Raw genomic sequence first — 15,384 nt, forward strand, 5'->3', positions numbered from 1 at the left:
TAAAGCGGTGTGAATACTTTCTGATGGCACTGTACATTTAATTTATAGTCTCCCACCCAGTTCTATAGCACAACTCCATGGTTTTAGTAATTAGCAATTGCCTTTATATGCTTTTCCATTCTTGCTATATTTGCTATAAATCCTTACTTGTTTTTTTCTAGATAGCATTTTCTTCAGTGTGTAAATCTATTAATTACAAATGTCATTACACATATCTATTGTCTCTGTTCAGAGATTCAAAACAATTACCAATTACTACTCAGAGGTTTGATGCAGAATATAGTATTTGAGAGGTCTAGTATGGTGACCTAATTTCACGACATCAAAGCTACAGTTCAGCAAACATAACATTATGCTTGAGCGCAGTAGTGAACATATGCAGGACAGTTATTCATATTTTCTATAACTATTTATTTTTTCAGCTTTTTTCTTTTTGTATAACATGACAATCGTGCTTTATCATATGACACCATTTAAATACATATCATGTTTATATTATGTTGTGCATTAGGCAGTGAGACAGTTATAAATATACAAAACAATATGATATTTTACTAGACATAGTTTCTATTTTTAATATAATCGTCAATATCTTCATTGTCATCATCATTTCGTATATTTCTGTAAGATATGTGCTTTAGTTTCTGTGATCAAAATATTATTGCAGAAAACAGCAACTCTTTAGAATTTTTTCAACATTTCAACATACAGACGTTCACAGTTACATGTTTTACACAGTACAGTTTTACAACAAAGTTCCAGAGAAAACTGTGGTAGAGTAACTTTATACAAAATTCACAGGACATGAACTGTAGCCATTTCACATTTTCACTTGGTTGTTTTGCTTTTCAAAGTAAACATGTTTTGTTCGACCAGATGCTTTTCACTGCCGCCGCCATAGAAGCCAACACACCATGTCAAAAGTCTGTGGAAATTAAAGCTTTGTGCTTTTTACTAGTAAAGCAAAGACAACAAAAAGAGAAACAGACCACTCTTCTACTGGCCTGCACCTATACATCTACATATGTATTGCTGAATACAAATTGATCAAAGTATAATTGATCATTACACATAAAGTGAAATAAAAAGGAATATTTTTAAACATAGAGTTGGTCCAATATTGTTTGCTAGTGTACAAAGTGATATTCTAGAGATCTGCCCAGTCATGCAAACAGACTATGGCTTGGTATAAATTGGTTGATAACTGGCTTAAGGCCTTCTCTGTTCTCGTTTTAGATCTGTCAGGGGACATTCTGGAATTTTTCTCTGATGTTCCTGAGGAAAGCATGCAAAAAAGTAAACTGGATTGACTGTCAGCATCAAGGGATAGTCAATGTTTGTAAATCACTTTTCTATACCTTGTGCTTTTGTATTACTTTTTTTGTACGTTTTTGATACCCTGTGTTTCGCAAGCCAAACACTACATGGCATAGATCATTTTTGCTTTCGTCTGCCTACGATTTTGGTCCTCGGTCACAACATTTATAGTAGAAAACATATTAAAAATAATTCTAAAAATGTTTCAGTCACATAAAAGTTCATTTTTTTACTCAAAAAAAGGAAGATAAAATAACAGTCTCTCTCACACACAAAATATTTTGCAACAAATATACTGGATCACTCCAGGGTTCATAGACTTTAAACTTCTTATTGGCATTGTGCTTCTTCATCAGAGTTCCCCCATTGCCATGTGGCCTGTAATCAGCCTCACAGCGTGCAAAGTTTTGTCAAGAGATGACTGTGTGAGGCTTAGTAAACAACCACGATAATTTGACTCTGTCCCTTGCACTCTCCCATGTTGACCATTTTGTTCACTAGTACTTCATCTCTACTATAGTCACACTGTATTTACTTGGTTCATGAAGATACTGAACAAATTGCTATTCTATATTTTCAATAGTTGTTTTCTTTTCTCACAGTATTACACAGTTTGTTTACATATTTTTTACTCAGATTACGGTAGTTTTTGTGAACACTAACAGTCTTTGATATTTGTATTTGTAATGCATACCAATAAAAAGACATTAACAGGTTGGTTTTACAAATGCAGAAAAATTAAACATGATTTTAAAATCCGGTTTGATCAGATATTGCCCCTGGAGGTAGGTGAATCAATTAAAATCTTGGAAGTCCTTTGTAATGTTCGCCGTTGACTACACGTTCTCCATGAGGGTTCTGCCTGGTCTAGACATTGGCCTCTGCGTTGGTCAGGTTTGTTGAGCTCACTATGTTGGGTGGTGGGATGGCCGTCTCTTTTGCCGTTGGGCTAACCGGATTGGGTGGTGGGCTGGTAGGGCTGGTAGGGCTGGTCGGGTTGGCTGGAGTGGCAGGGACGGTAGGGACGGTAGGGACAGTTGGAACGATCGGACTGGTTGGGTTCACAGGGCTAGCCAGAGTAGCTGGAACGGCTGGAGGTGCTGGGTTGGTCGGGGCTGCAGCAACCGGGCTTGCAGCAGTTGGGTTGGCAGGACTAGCCGGGTTGGAAGGACTAGTTGGGTTGGCCGCGTTAGAGGGACTCGCTATGTTGGTCTCGGCAACCACTGTCTCAGGTCCATTCTCCTGTGGTCGTCGGACCACTGCAGGAGGCTGGAACATTATCCGCAGGCGCTGAGGAAGAATCACAACAAAACCGTTAATTAAGTAACACAATGAATGCGTCCCCAACATGTCCAGAGAGGAGAACCTGACTGAAATTATATAATTACTACTTCAACACATGTTAATAATTTATTAGGGGAACATATCAATCATCACCAAATTGCTTTTATTATCTTGCTCTTAGAGAAATGGGAGAACATTCCATTTCCATAAATCATTATGTAGCTTACCTCTTTCCAAGTGCCCTTGAGTCCGAAGTACATGTAGACCATGTATCCGGGGATGAGGACCATGGAGGACAGAGCCATGAGCCAGCCCACTCCCTGGCCCCAGGCAGGGAACACGTAGTTGTTCAAGGTGAGAGGAACCATTTGGACTGCACTGAACAGAAACACCCCCTGTGGGAGACATGGTACGATCCTTATTAATCCTGACACCACCTCTTCTCAGTCACTTTCTTTCTCTGTCTCAAAATTGCTTGAGGCAGGTCATATTGATGTTATTTGTTCTTTTCGTTCATGTCATGGTACTGGATGTTCTATTGGATATGTATGGTGTACTACTTACAGCCACGATGAGAGGGGTGAAACAGACCCAGCACAGCTTCCACCATATACAGGGCTTGTAGCCAATCATCTCCTGGATGTTGTCATAGAATTTGTTCACACCTGCGAGACAAATGAATGCATGATCAAAATATTCAAATTCAATTTCTTCCTATTTTCCTCTGGTCTGCCATGAATTGTAATGAGGGAGGAGAGCTGGTGTAGTCTAGGACATGTGAGCAGCGTTTATGTCCCTAAGGGTAAACAGGGTTTGAAGGTGGACTAATGTCTCTGGAGAAATGTGAGGTTATTTGATCATTCAACCTTCAGATTTAACTAGTGCGTCTAGTTCATTCATTGTTCATCACCTCTTGCCTGAGCATACATCACTGTAACAAGTCATTTTGTAATGCTGAAATAGGGTGTTTCTGATGTATACTGTTCACTGCAATAATGTAGCTACTGTGTGTATTTGATGTTGTCTAGCGACTCTACCCACCATAGAACCAGGATATGGAGATGCACTCGAAGAACACCAGGAAGAGGAGACACATCCCACTGGCAGAGTAGTAGTCGAAGAGCTTGAACACGTACAGGCCTCCCTAGTGACACAACACAGAAGGATGAGTCCTACTACGATAAGAAACCATATGGTCTGTGGTCTTTACGTTATATTAATGTCCTCATCTCAGAGGGAAAGATGGTGGTTGGGATCCATTTTCTACTCTAAACAAATCTGTTCTTTTTTATATAGAATTAGACAGCGATAGTGCTATCCAATGTAATTCCAATTTTTATCAACTACTGTCTCATTGAGCTTGGAGGTTTTGTAGTTCATCTTGATGGTTGGCTAATGATGAGAGAGAGAGAGAGAGAGAGAGAGAGAGAGAGAGAGAGAGAGAGAGAGAGAGAGAGAGAGAGAGAGAGAGAGAGAGAGAGAGAGAGAGAGAGAGAGAGAGAGAGAGAGAGAGAGAGAGAGAGAGAGAGAGAGAGAGAGAGAGAGAGAGAGAGAGAGAGAGAGAGAGAGAGAGAGAGAGAGAGAGGAGAGAGAGAGAGAGAGAGAGAGAGAGAGAGAGAGAGAGAGAGAGAGAGAGAGAGAGAGAGAGAGAGAGAGAGAGAGAGAGAGTTGTGCTGTACCTGTGTGATGTTGGACAGGCCGATCAGGTACGATACCAGGCAGACAGCAGCGATGAAGAGCTCTCTCCTGCCCCTCAGTGCCCTGGGAAACTCATCCACCAGAGCTGTGATAAAGCCCTCCACTGTGCAGAACTACACACACAGACACACACAAAGAGGGTGGACGCACAGGGGAGATATTTACAGTATTTTGCTTAGTATCTACAGTACCAGTCAACAGTTTGGACACACCTACTCATTCAAGGTTTTTCTTTATTTTTAGTATTTTCTACATTGTAGAATAATAGTGAAGACATCACAACTATGAAATAACACATATGGAATCATGTAGTAACCAAAAAAGTGTTAAACAAATCAAGATATATTTTATATTTGAGATTCTTCAAATAGCCACCCTTTGCCTTGATGAATGCTTTTCACACTCTTGGCATTCTCTCAACCAGCTTCACCTGGAATGCTTTTCCAACAGTCTTGAAGGAGTTCCCACATATGCTTAGCACTTGTTGGCTGCTTTTCCTTCACTCTGCCATCCGACTCATCCCAAACCATCTCAATTGGGTTGAGGTCGGGGGGATTGTGGAGGCCAGGTCATCTGATGCAGCACTCCATCACTCTCCTACTTGGTAAAATAGCCCTTACACAGCCTGGAGGTCTGTTGGGTCATTGTCCTGTTGAAAAACAAATAATAGTCCCACTAAGCCCAAACCAGATGGGATGGCATATTGCTGCAGAATGCTGTGGTAGCCATGCTGGTTAAGTGTGCCTTGAATTCTAAATAAATCAGAGACAGTGTCACCAGCAAAGCACCCCCACCCATAACACCTCCTCCTCCATGCTCTACGGTGGGAACTACACATGCGGAGATCCTCCGTTCACCCACACTGCATCTCACAAAGACACGGCGGTTGGAACCAAATATCTCAAATTTGGACTCCAGACCAAAGGACACATTTCCACCAGTCTAATGTCCATTGCTCGTGTTTCTTGGCCCAAGCAGGTCTCTTCTTCTTATTGGTGTCCTTTAGTAGTGATTTCTTTGCAGCAATTCGACCATGAAGGCCTGATTCACACAGTCCCCTCTGAACAGTTGATGTTGAGATGTGTCTGTTACTTGAACTCTGTGAAGCATTTATTTGGGCTGCAATTTCTGAGGCTGGTAACTCTAATGAACATATCCTCTGCAGCAGAGGTAACTCTGGGTCTTCATTCCTGTGGCGGTCCTCATGAGAGCCAGTTTCATCATAGAGCTTGATGGTTTTTGCGAGTGCACTTGAAGAAACTTTCAAAGTTCTTGAAATGTTCCGTATTGACTGACCTTCATGTCTTAAAGTAATGATGGGCTGTCGTTTCTCTTTGCTTATTTGAGCTGTTCTTGCCATAATATGGACTTGGTCTTTTACCAAATAGGGCTATCTTCTGTATACCCCCCCCCCCCCCCAAAAAAAAAAAAAAACGGACAACTGTAACTAAGGGGAATGTCAATACAATCAAGCTAGCAAGGGCAATGATCAAAGTCAGTCATAACGTGGCTAATAGGCTAGCGTATCTTATGTATGTAGCAAGCTAAAAACACGGAGCCTACCGTTAGCTTGCTAGCTAGCTAGCTAGCTGCTAGGAGGATGTCATGTCATGCATGTCATTGGAGGAGAGGGTGAGTGAGAGACTTTTTCCCCTCATATCGTTTTTGGTGGTTATACACAGTTAGCGATGTCATTTGGTTAGCTAGCAAGAACTTGAACAACTGTTATACAGTTAGCATATATTTTGCGTTCGCAAATTCACTCTGGCTATCTACTCCGATTTCAAAACACTGAGTGTCAGAGCATAGCTAGTTAGAATAACTGATGAATTTACGAACGCGAACACCTGCTGAATATGACCGGTGTCAGTAAATGTAGGTTTAAAAAGTAATAGTTAGTCACAAACGCTCTAGATAACATGTAAACAGCCTAACCAGCTCTGCTAGGGCGAGTAAAATGGTCAGAGTGAGGTGTTCTCTCATTTGTGTCTGGAAGTAGTTAGCTAGCAAGCTAACCAACTTTAGCCAGTTAGCTTGGGTGATGGGTTGCAGGCAAGCTACAGAAGGATGAGTAGGCTACAATTCCCAATCGTCTTTCAGTGCAATTTTGACGGCCAACTAGTTGAAAAAGTTTGAGATGGTTTATCTAATGTTCCTTCATTATATTTTACCTAATCTTGCTCTGGCTAGCATTAGTTTCTGATCTTGTTGTTGTTGATGTGCTTAACTGAGGGAGAGAGAGCCTACCTTTTCATGGTTGTTTGATCAATAGGACTGTAAAGTTCCTAAATGTAAGAGGACTCCGGTGTATTGACATTTGCAGAAATCCATTCAGGTGTATTTTGTGGCTTTTGGCAAATGCGTTCTAATGATCTAAAGTCAAGCTGTTGCAACTGCCTGTAAACACATAGTCCAGTTCAAAGTGAATGATGGCAGGTGTGTGTGGCAAATGGCTTGTTTGCATAAAGGCCTACTGTAGCTATGGTGCACCGGTCTGTGCTTAGGTTTTATTCACTGCAGTGTCTATTAATTGTGCAAACGCATGGCCGCTTTCCCACTCTTAGCTGCTTTCCCACTCTATATTGCTATAGAATTTTCACAAATGCCTTAGTATATGTAATTCCCAAACATTCTAAGAATTTATGAAAACGTAAAAATGTCATATTCTTCCTGGGGGTGTATATGAATAGATTTGAATAATGTTGCCAAAATGCTGTCAGTTCCACTTTGATGTTTCTACTATCATTGACAGTCTTGCTCCTGTTTGTATTTTGATTTGACAAAAAAAAAGAATTTGTATCAACTGCATAATTTGGTAAATTTGAATTTCTATAAAATAAAAAGTTAAAAGGACCAAAAAAATGAAGCACCGGTAATTGTAAATTATTGGGACATGGATCCCTTGAACGATAGTATCATTGTTGTACTTTAATTTTAATTAATGGGTAAATATACATTTGTTTATTTATAACATTGATGTTCATGTAGTAGTATGATAACCATGTAACAGTTGTAACTAATGACCAAGATTATAGACATTGATGGATTATATTGAATTAATTAAGATAATGGAAAGCCATACAATATGATAACCAACATTCTATCCAGAACTACCTAAATAAACGTTTTGTAATACTAGAGACATCATTTTGGCAGCCACCTTGAAAATATAACTCTAACATGCAAAATAGCCATTTCCCTTGCTGTATAAATATTTACAGTTCCATATTAAAAATAAAGGTTAATCACAAAAATAGCAATAGCACTAGTGTGTCAACTTGTGATTTATCTGTTTTGTATGAAGATGAGTAGCAGCATTTAGTATCATTGCTAGCAGACTCAGTGGCCTTGCAGTAACCCAAATATCATACACAAGCTAGATGCATGACAACAGAGCACCTGGGGGCCAAGAGAGAGGTGACATAGTTGCATTAAAAGGAGTTGACAGTAAAAGTCAAGGCTCATCTATATCTGTCCATTACGAAAAAAACAGAAATGAGCTTCTCATGCAGAGAGACCAGGGGAAAACAGCGGGATATGTACCTGTGCTTACATATTTAAACACACTAGCCTGGTCCTAGATCTGTAGGTGCTTTAGCCAACTCCCCTGACATGGCATGCGAACGATAGCGAGAGGATTGGGCTAAAGCACCAAGAGATTGCGGAGCAGTCTATGAAAACAGCCTTACCTGACTGTCAATCCCCAGCATCAGCAGCATGGAGAAGAACAGGATAGCCCAGAGAGGAGAGACAGGCAGCTGGGTCACAGCCTCAGGGTAGGCCAGGAAAGCCAGGCCTGGACCTGCATACCAAACACACAACACAACACATTGGCTCACAGTTTCTCCTGGCTGCATTTCTCTGTGTGGATTGAGGTAGAAGCAGAGGTGACATTTCAGTGGGAGTGGAGGAGATTTAGATTGCTGTGAGCAGAAGTCAGAATAGATAGCCCCTATTGTGCACTGATGGTGCAATTACAGTGGGAGCATTGGGTTTACCTGAAGCTGCAACTTCTTGTATAGGCCTCTTAGTCACGTTCGCCATGAAGCCCACAATAGAGAAGATGACAAAGCCAGCAAACATGCTGGTGAAGGAGTTGATGCAGCACACTATGATAGAGTCTCTGGGGAAAGGAAACATGAAAATGTCCCGTTGTCAGAGTTTACAGTGATTTGTCATCTCTTCTGTAGCATCATCATGGATTCCTAAAAAGGCCCTTCTCAGGAGAGAGAGCTTATTCCTTATTATTGCTGAGTGGAAACATATCCCTGCTTAATAATATGTTTCGGTAGGCCATAAAAGGTGTGCAATGAGATAGTAAAACAATTTGAAATGTGCTTTTTGTTCAACATTCCAATGGGGAACAATGTTCCTTTATCCAAAGAGGTTAAATATCACAGTAATACCTAAATATTAAATAATGCAATGTCAATTTTTTATGGATACCAAGCCCCTATTTGCAAAGAAGAGTTTTCCAAAAATCAACCCTTATTTACAAACCAAATTGCATGGTATAAAGTTTGGCCCCTAGCTAAATAATAATAAATAATATAATATGCCATTTAGCTGACGCTTTTATCCAAAGCGACTTACAGTCATGTGTGCATACATTTTTACGTATGGGTGGTCCCGGGGATTGAACCCACTACCCTGGCGTTACAAGCGCCATGCTCTACCAATTGAGCTACAGAGGACCACAAAAATAATTTTGGGCCACTAATAAACAACAAGTAAATTAAAATTAATGCAAGTTGAGCCTACATTATTATATAACTGATGAGCAATTTGTGTGACCTAGAACCATGGATGTGCTTGGAGAAGATGTTGTGAAATTTTTGCCTAATCTTCTTTTATTTATGCTATGCACATCCAAAGCTGTATGAAGGGCCCCATATTAGACTGAATCATAATACTGTATTGATTGTAATAACGTTAATCTAGGTTTCTCATTGTAAATGGCTAATAGTAAGGTCCACTTTATAGACACATATACTGTTGAGGCAGAGGTAGGCAACTAGATTCAGCCGTGGGAGGATTTTTGTCGGAGAGGATAGTCGGGGGGCTGGAACATAATAATCTGTACATTGCAAATTGACCACAACGAAGCCCAGAAAGAGATTGTATTTGAAAATAACAATAATTTCATACCTTGATTACATTGAGACACGATCACATTACTCTTTTTATTTTATTTGTAGGAATACTTGGGAACCGATTTCCTCAATTAAACTAAATTTTAGCTGGATTTCTGGTGATTTTATAATTGTTTGACCCAAAACTAAAATCCTAATATATTTAGCCGACCCCTGCATTAAGGTATACTGGTCTAATGGTTGCCTTTTCAAGTCTTGCCTCATACATTATCTTTCCATTTAAAAGAAGCCTACCTCCATCTTACCTGTAAACATTATTATTAAAAGGGTTATAGCTGCCAAGAGCTATCAGTGAGCCCAGTCCCAAACCGTAGGAGAAGAATATCTGAGTGGCAGCATCCAGCCATACCTGACAAGGGGAAATAACCATTTAGCCTTTTGACAAAGGAGGCTGAAAAATGACTGACTCACATAACAGTATTTATCTTACATAGAATGATAAGTTCATTCATTACCTCAGATTCTTTGAGTTTTTCAAAGTTAGGGGTGATATAGAAGAGAATTCCATCCATAGCACCAGGTAAAGTAACTCCACGGCAGAACAGAATGAATAGCATGAAATAGGGGTACGTGGCAGAGAAGTACACAACCTAGAAAATGTAATCAATGAGTCACCATCAGCAGGAAACAAATGCATGTTAACACTGTTAAGTGCAGACGAGCTATACGCCATTGAATTAACACATTTGTAATTCAGTCTCAGCTTAAACAAATGCCTATTCACTAGAGAGGAAAACCGATTCATTTCTTGTCCTCCAGTCTCTCGCACAGAGAACAGAAAAAAAGAGAATAAACAGAAATCCAGTAAAGAAATTCATTGAAGCTTAAATTTGCTTAGACGCCATCTCGCTATGCTTATATTATACCCCGTATGAGATTTGAGAGCAAAAAAACGTAGGGGGGTGGAGCGTTTTGCGGCCACAACAAACGTTATTTGCTATGGTCACATGACACATTAGATTTACGAAATGTAGCACCGCCAGGGAGTGAACTGGCTCCAACTGAGGGGGAGAGGAAAGGACAAAACCAGATTTTAGAGGGCTGGTTGCTCCTCCTTCTATCATCAAATTCCCCCTCCCCAATTCTGTGTCAGGAGAATTGGAATTAAAGAAGGCGCCATGAGCCTGCACATGATTACTGAATGTTTGATGCATCTCCTCTCATTCTAAAATCAATCTGGACAATAGTCGGTGCAATATAAATGATTAATGAAGGTGATATGACAACGATTAATATTGCATCACTGTCACACATTGGATGCCAGAGAGCTTTTCCATACACCTAAATCTGCCATGCGAAACCAATCTCTTACCTTGCCAGTCCAGCTCACCCCTTTCCAGATACAGAAGTACACCAGGACCCAAGCGATGGCCAGTGTTATTGCCAGTGGCGCTCGGATCTGCCCTGGTTTTTCCAAGCCATCGGTCATTTGATGCATGTTGCGCCTATAAGCAACAATAAGACTATTATACACACTGGGAGAATGCTTTGTAGCAAGGGACTTTCTTGTTATACTTCTCAAGCAGGCATGCAGGGTACTGTAATGCTGTGCTGAAGCAAAGAAAAAAGCAGTCAATGTCTTACTCCCAAAACTCCATCACCGCACTGGTAAGATTGGTGTTATCAACAATACTGTAGTTTGAGTAACATTTGTCTGTGTTCCATGAATTGCCACATGAGCTCCATGGAAGATCCTGAAAAACAGAAGGATAATGCGTTTTCCTCCTTGACACAATGAGAGATCTCACATGATATCAACAAGCATGTTACAATCCTCAGCGAGCAAAGCTGGAACCCGTGTCCGTCTCGTCCCCATGTGGCTCGTAGGAGGTAAAGGTGTGGTACTTACAGTGGTAAAGGAGTTGTAGAGATAGTAAATGGCCCAGGCTATGATGACAATGTAATAAATGTTCAGCCAGAAGGACAGGACAGCTGCTGCAAGGCCAACACCTATGAGATGGAAATGGATGACATATTTGTGCATGCTCCTAATGCTCCAGCATATTCAAGGAGATATACAGAAGAACTCTATATTTTCTGGTTATGGCCGTAATTAGCATACCACACAATACAGATAGGATGCACAAGGCAATTAGGAATTTGATTTTTAAAAAATATTGTAGAAGATACAGTAAGAGCATTGCATGAGTAGAATGTATACCTTTGAACACGGGAGCCAGTTTCCAGACTCCAAGCCCACCAATTGAGGTGTACTGACCAAGAGCGGTCTCCAGCAGGAACAGGGGCATCCCAGCGAATATGAGTGTCAAAAAATAGGGGATCAAGAAGGCTCCTGCATAGATACAAGTAAATCAAACCAAATATAAACGACAGAATAAAACCACACATATGCAATGGAATGTTATTTGCAGCCCACTGTAGAAGCTAATTGGAATAATTAAATAAGGATTAGAATCATGCCTGTCTGCGCTCTTACACGAGGGACATATTCACTCTTCATTTCACATAATAATAAGAGTGCTCGAAATGGACGAAGCACTTACTGAATAGTGAAATGAACTTACGTTATATGACTTTTTTTTAAATCGTGTTTACCTCCACCGTTTTTTCCACATAGATATGGAAATCTCCATACGTTTCCGAGTCCAATTGCATAACCTACACACGACAGAAGGAAATCGAATCTCCCTCCCCATGTTTCTCTTTCGGGAAGATCCGTTTTCGTCTTTTCGCTTTTCACGTCCAGTGACTTGGGTTTGACATTAGTTGCCACTTCGTTAAGTTCTGTTACTTGTCCATCCGTTTTGGTGCCGTTCGTCGCCATGTCTCTCGATTTGGTAGTGGTCCTGGCCTTGGGACGGGGAGCTTCAGCACCAGTCCACGCAGACAGCAGTTTCGCGATTTTTGACCAAAACCTTTTAACCAAATGTTTGGAAGCTTGGAAGCAGGTGATGGCAATGGGGACACGGCTTGTCAGTTGCTGTTAACCTGGAATCGGTGAATAGAGTGATTGGTCGGTTTTTGAGAGCGCACTCAAATTGGAAAATGGATTAGACAACATGATGACAATTACAATTGATTAGCTCCATAATGAGAATGTAATCTAAGAACGAATTCAATGAGTGAATTACAAATAGCTGCCATTTACAGGCATTATATGTAGCTTGACTGTTCAATATACACCTAGGCTATTTGTAAGCTACTGAAAAAATATAAAGCATTTTGAAAGTGAGATGTTTTCCATCGACTCCACTCAAGACATTAATAACCGTCTCACATGCAATGCAGAGTCTGAGACACAACAATGCTATAAAAAGCAATGATGGCACAGGACCTTTTCCCCCATAAAGCAACGCAGACGATTGGGTTGTGCGTAGATTGGGCTATAGCCTACTTCTCTCACCCCCAATATTCTTACAAATCACATCAACACAATTTGCATTTGAAATACAGTCCATTATCGAGTAGGCCTGAATGCATTATTATTTGCAAAGATAAAAACTTTCAGACATTGTTAAGAATCCAAGTCATCCAGCTCACGCGCAAAACGCAACATAACATTCGAGAATTACAAATGCAGATCCAACATGAGAGAGCAACAATTACACCGTGCAATTGACACGTGCAGATACGATTACTAATTACCTATGCACTGGTTTCAGTGGACAGGAAAACCTACAGCAATGTCTCAACCAAACTGGAGCACAATTGCATTGGAGACAAAGGAATGCCCAAAGCATAAAGCTTTACGCATCAGGCTGCACAAATAGTTTTCCATTCTATTCGATGAATAGAAAACCAAACGCACTTCTATATGGCAAAACATTTACAGTTTTATGAACCATTCAATTAACCAGGAGTGCCATATTCTGCATTTAATTGGCTATAAGACATGGTCTAACGTAATTATGGTTAGCACCGTTCCATACTGCCACGTTCAACTATACGAGTTTAATCACTGTAATTATCACTGACAATGAACAATTCACGGAATTGTAATTCACACACACATCAAATAACTCAATTTACTTACAATAAAGCTGTGCTCTCTGCCACCGACGATGTGCTGCCTGCCACAAATCTCGAAACGAGGTATCCGTAGATTCCCCCTGAAGTTGTAAACTTCCAGTTTTACTTGGAACATAAAGATATTGTCTTTCCATTAAAAGACTTGGAACAAGCGCCAAAAGTGTCTTAGAGGAGAGCGAGCACGTATCCCGCTGCAGGGAGCTGTCCAGCGGCTAGGTGCTGACGAGGTGGCTGAATCAACACGAGAAGCAGCCGCTTCGCCTTGTGCAACTGTCTAACATCAACAACCAGAAACGTTGAGGGGAGCGCAATTCTCAACTCCCATCTACATAGCGTCAATGTCATCTGAAAGTCGTCCCCCTCCTCCTCCGTGTAGCCTACACATCCAATACTGACATCGCACTGCATGTTTTCTCAACATTTCATGATTTTAAGTGTGTTTTCACAGTTTTACTATTTGGGAAATCCTGAGTAGTTCTAAAGCAGTGGTCAGACTTAGTTGACTTAAGGGAAAAAAGGGTTTCTCCGATGATAGGCTATCACTATCAGACATTTCAAGTGGAGGGGGTCATTAACCTATTGGCCACCTTATTTTACACTACAATAAGATAATATAGTCCTCCCCCCCCCCCCCCCCCCCCCAACTTGAACACATGTATGTTTTGCACAGTTTTTCCCCCCTCGACCTGTCACGGTCTTCAAATTAAGGAAAATTCTAAACACCTCATTCCCAGCCCCAAGCACCCAAATATGTCACCCAATACACCCCAACCCTCCTCAAATGAAATGTCATATCGGGGTGTTAAATGCAAGCATATCGAGGGCAGTGTAAGCACGATTAACAATTCCAAACTGGCATAATTTGGAAGGTGAGGCCAGTTGGCAGCTGTCTGCTTTCTGGCAAGTGTGATAAGGGAGCCAGTCAATAAAGGGAGGGGGCACTGGCTGATTGTCTAACTCTGCCAGTAATGGTCTTTTAGCCTACCGTCTCCAGAAATGAAAAGGCTGATGTGAGAGGAATAAACTCACCCAATGGAGAATAATTTAACTCACAAAATCAAATAAATGTGTGGCTTCAAGCCGTAGAATTCAAGCTGCACGAGATTTTACAGATGGGGTTATCCTAAAAGTGAATACATGCAAGCGTAATGGAGTGGTAGCTGAAGTATTTTGTTTTAAAATGTTTTGTTGTATTTTCTCTCACTGGAGTAACCAGAGAAATACAAGGCAAAAAGAAAGCAACATTACCCTCCATGGACTTCTTCAAAAAAACACGTTTTCACTTAAGTGGTAAGTATATTACAATGTTATCTTACTTTGATGCAGGTTAAAAATGTACTGAACTGTATTCTGAAATAAGAGAAAAACTTTATCATCATACATAGATAAGGTGTGTTTTTTTTATAGATGTTTTTTCCCATATCAGGTCAGTGACAAACGTTTTTGGGGGAAATAGACACTATAATTGATGAGATTGTGGTTGACAGTTTATCTTATTACAACTCTGTTGAAGCATACCAGGTTGCATAAGTTGTTTTTTTGTCCAATCAGTTTTGTTGTGAATGATTGTTATGGCATTGCCTACAACACATTTTTCACTAAACAAAGAAGCAACATTTTTCACTGTATTTTATTTTGTCATAATATGACCTTGTATAGCTTAAAATGTCTATATTTTATCCATACTCAAAAATTGTGAGATACACATTTGTGAGACACTTGATTTTGAGAGACATTTTACTCATTTTACTAAGTTGTGTAAAGTGTGGTGAATGTAGATACAGTCCATTCCTAGAAGTGAGTCCCTAGTAAGATCAGGGCATTTTGGCAGCAGAGTAGAGTACAGTACAGTGTGAATGTTCCCATCCTACTCAGACAGTGAGAGCAGAGCGGCTGAGAGGGCAGCAGATGGTAACCAATGAGGGGTGAACTAACTCACTAA

At 40.5% G+C, this 15,384-nt stretch overlaps 1 protein-coding gene across 1 annotated transcript; it reads right to left on the reverse strand.

Annotated features, from left to right (window-relative positions):
• Positions 1 to 435: 435 nt before the first annotated feature.
• Positions 436 to 13,796, reverse strand: LOC311147522 (sodium- and chloride-dependent GABA transporter 1-like). Its single transcript, XM_084184274.1, has 15 exons — positions 13,447 to 13,796; positions 12,009 to 12,401; positions 11,614 to 11,745; positions 11,302 to 11,402; positions 11,037 to 11,146; positions 10,765 to 10,897; positions 9,908 to 10,042; positions 9,698 to 9,801; positions 8,298 to 8,422; positions 7,989 to 8,101; positions 4,281 to 4,412; positions 3,643 to 3,745; positions 3,166 to 3,266; positions 2,829 to 2,996; positions 436 to 2,607 (listed from the first exon to the last, which is right to left on the reverse strand). Exons 2-15 carry the CDS (start codon positions 12,235 to 12,237, stop codon positions 2,185 to 2,187), a joined length of 2,109 nt encoding a protein of 702 aa, XP_084040400.1. The 5' UTR covers positions 12,238 to 12,401; positions 13,447 to 13,796; the 3' UTR covers positions 436 to 2,184.
• Positions 13,797 to 15,384: the final 1,588 nt, after the last annotated feature.

The sequence above is a fragment of the Coregonus lavaretus genome (assembly GCF_964263955.1).
Source record: "Coregonus lavaretus genome assembly, chromosome: 20".
Classification (NCBI taxonomy): Eukaryota; Metazoa; Chordata; class Actinopteri; order Salmoniformes; family Salmonidae; genus Coregonus; species Coregonus lavaretus.

Coding starts and splice junctions, on each gene's coding strand:
- LOC311147522 (XM_084184274.1), bottom strand. CDS start 12,237: ATGGCGACGAACGGCACCAAAACGGATGGACAAGTAACAGAACTTAAC. Junction 11,746..12,008: donor ATGTGGAAAAAACGGTGGAG/GTAAACACGATT, acceptor GTATCTATGCAG/GAGCCTTCTTGATCCCCTAT. Junction 2,997..3,165: donor TCACCCCTCTCATCGTGGCT/GTAAGTAGTACA, acceptor TGTCTCCCACAG/GGGGTGTTTCTGTTCAGTGC.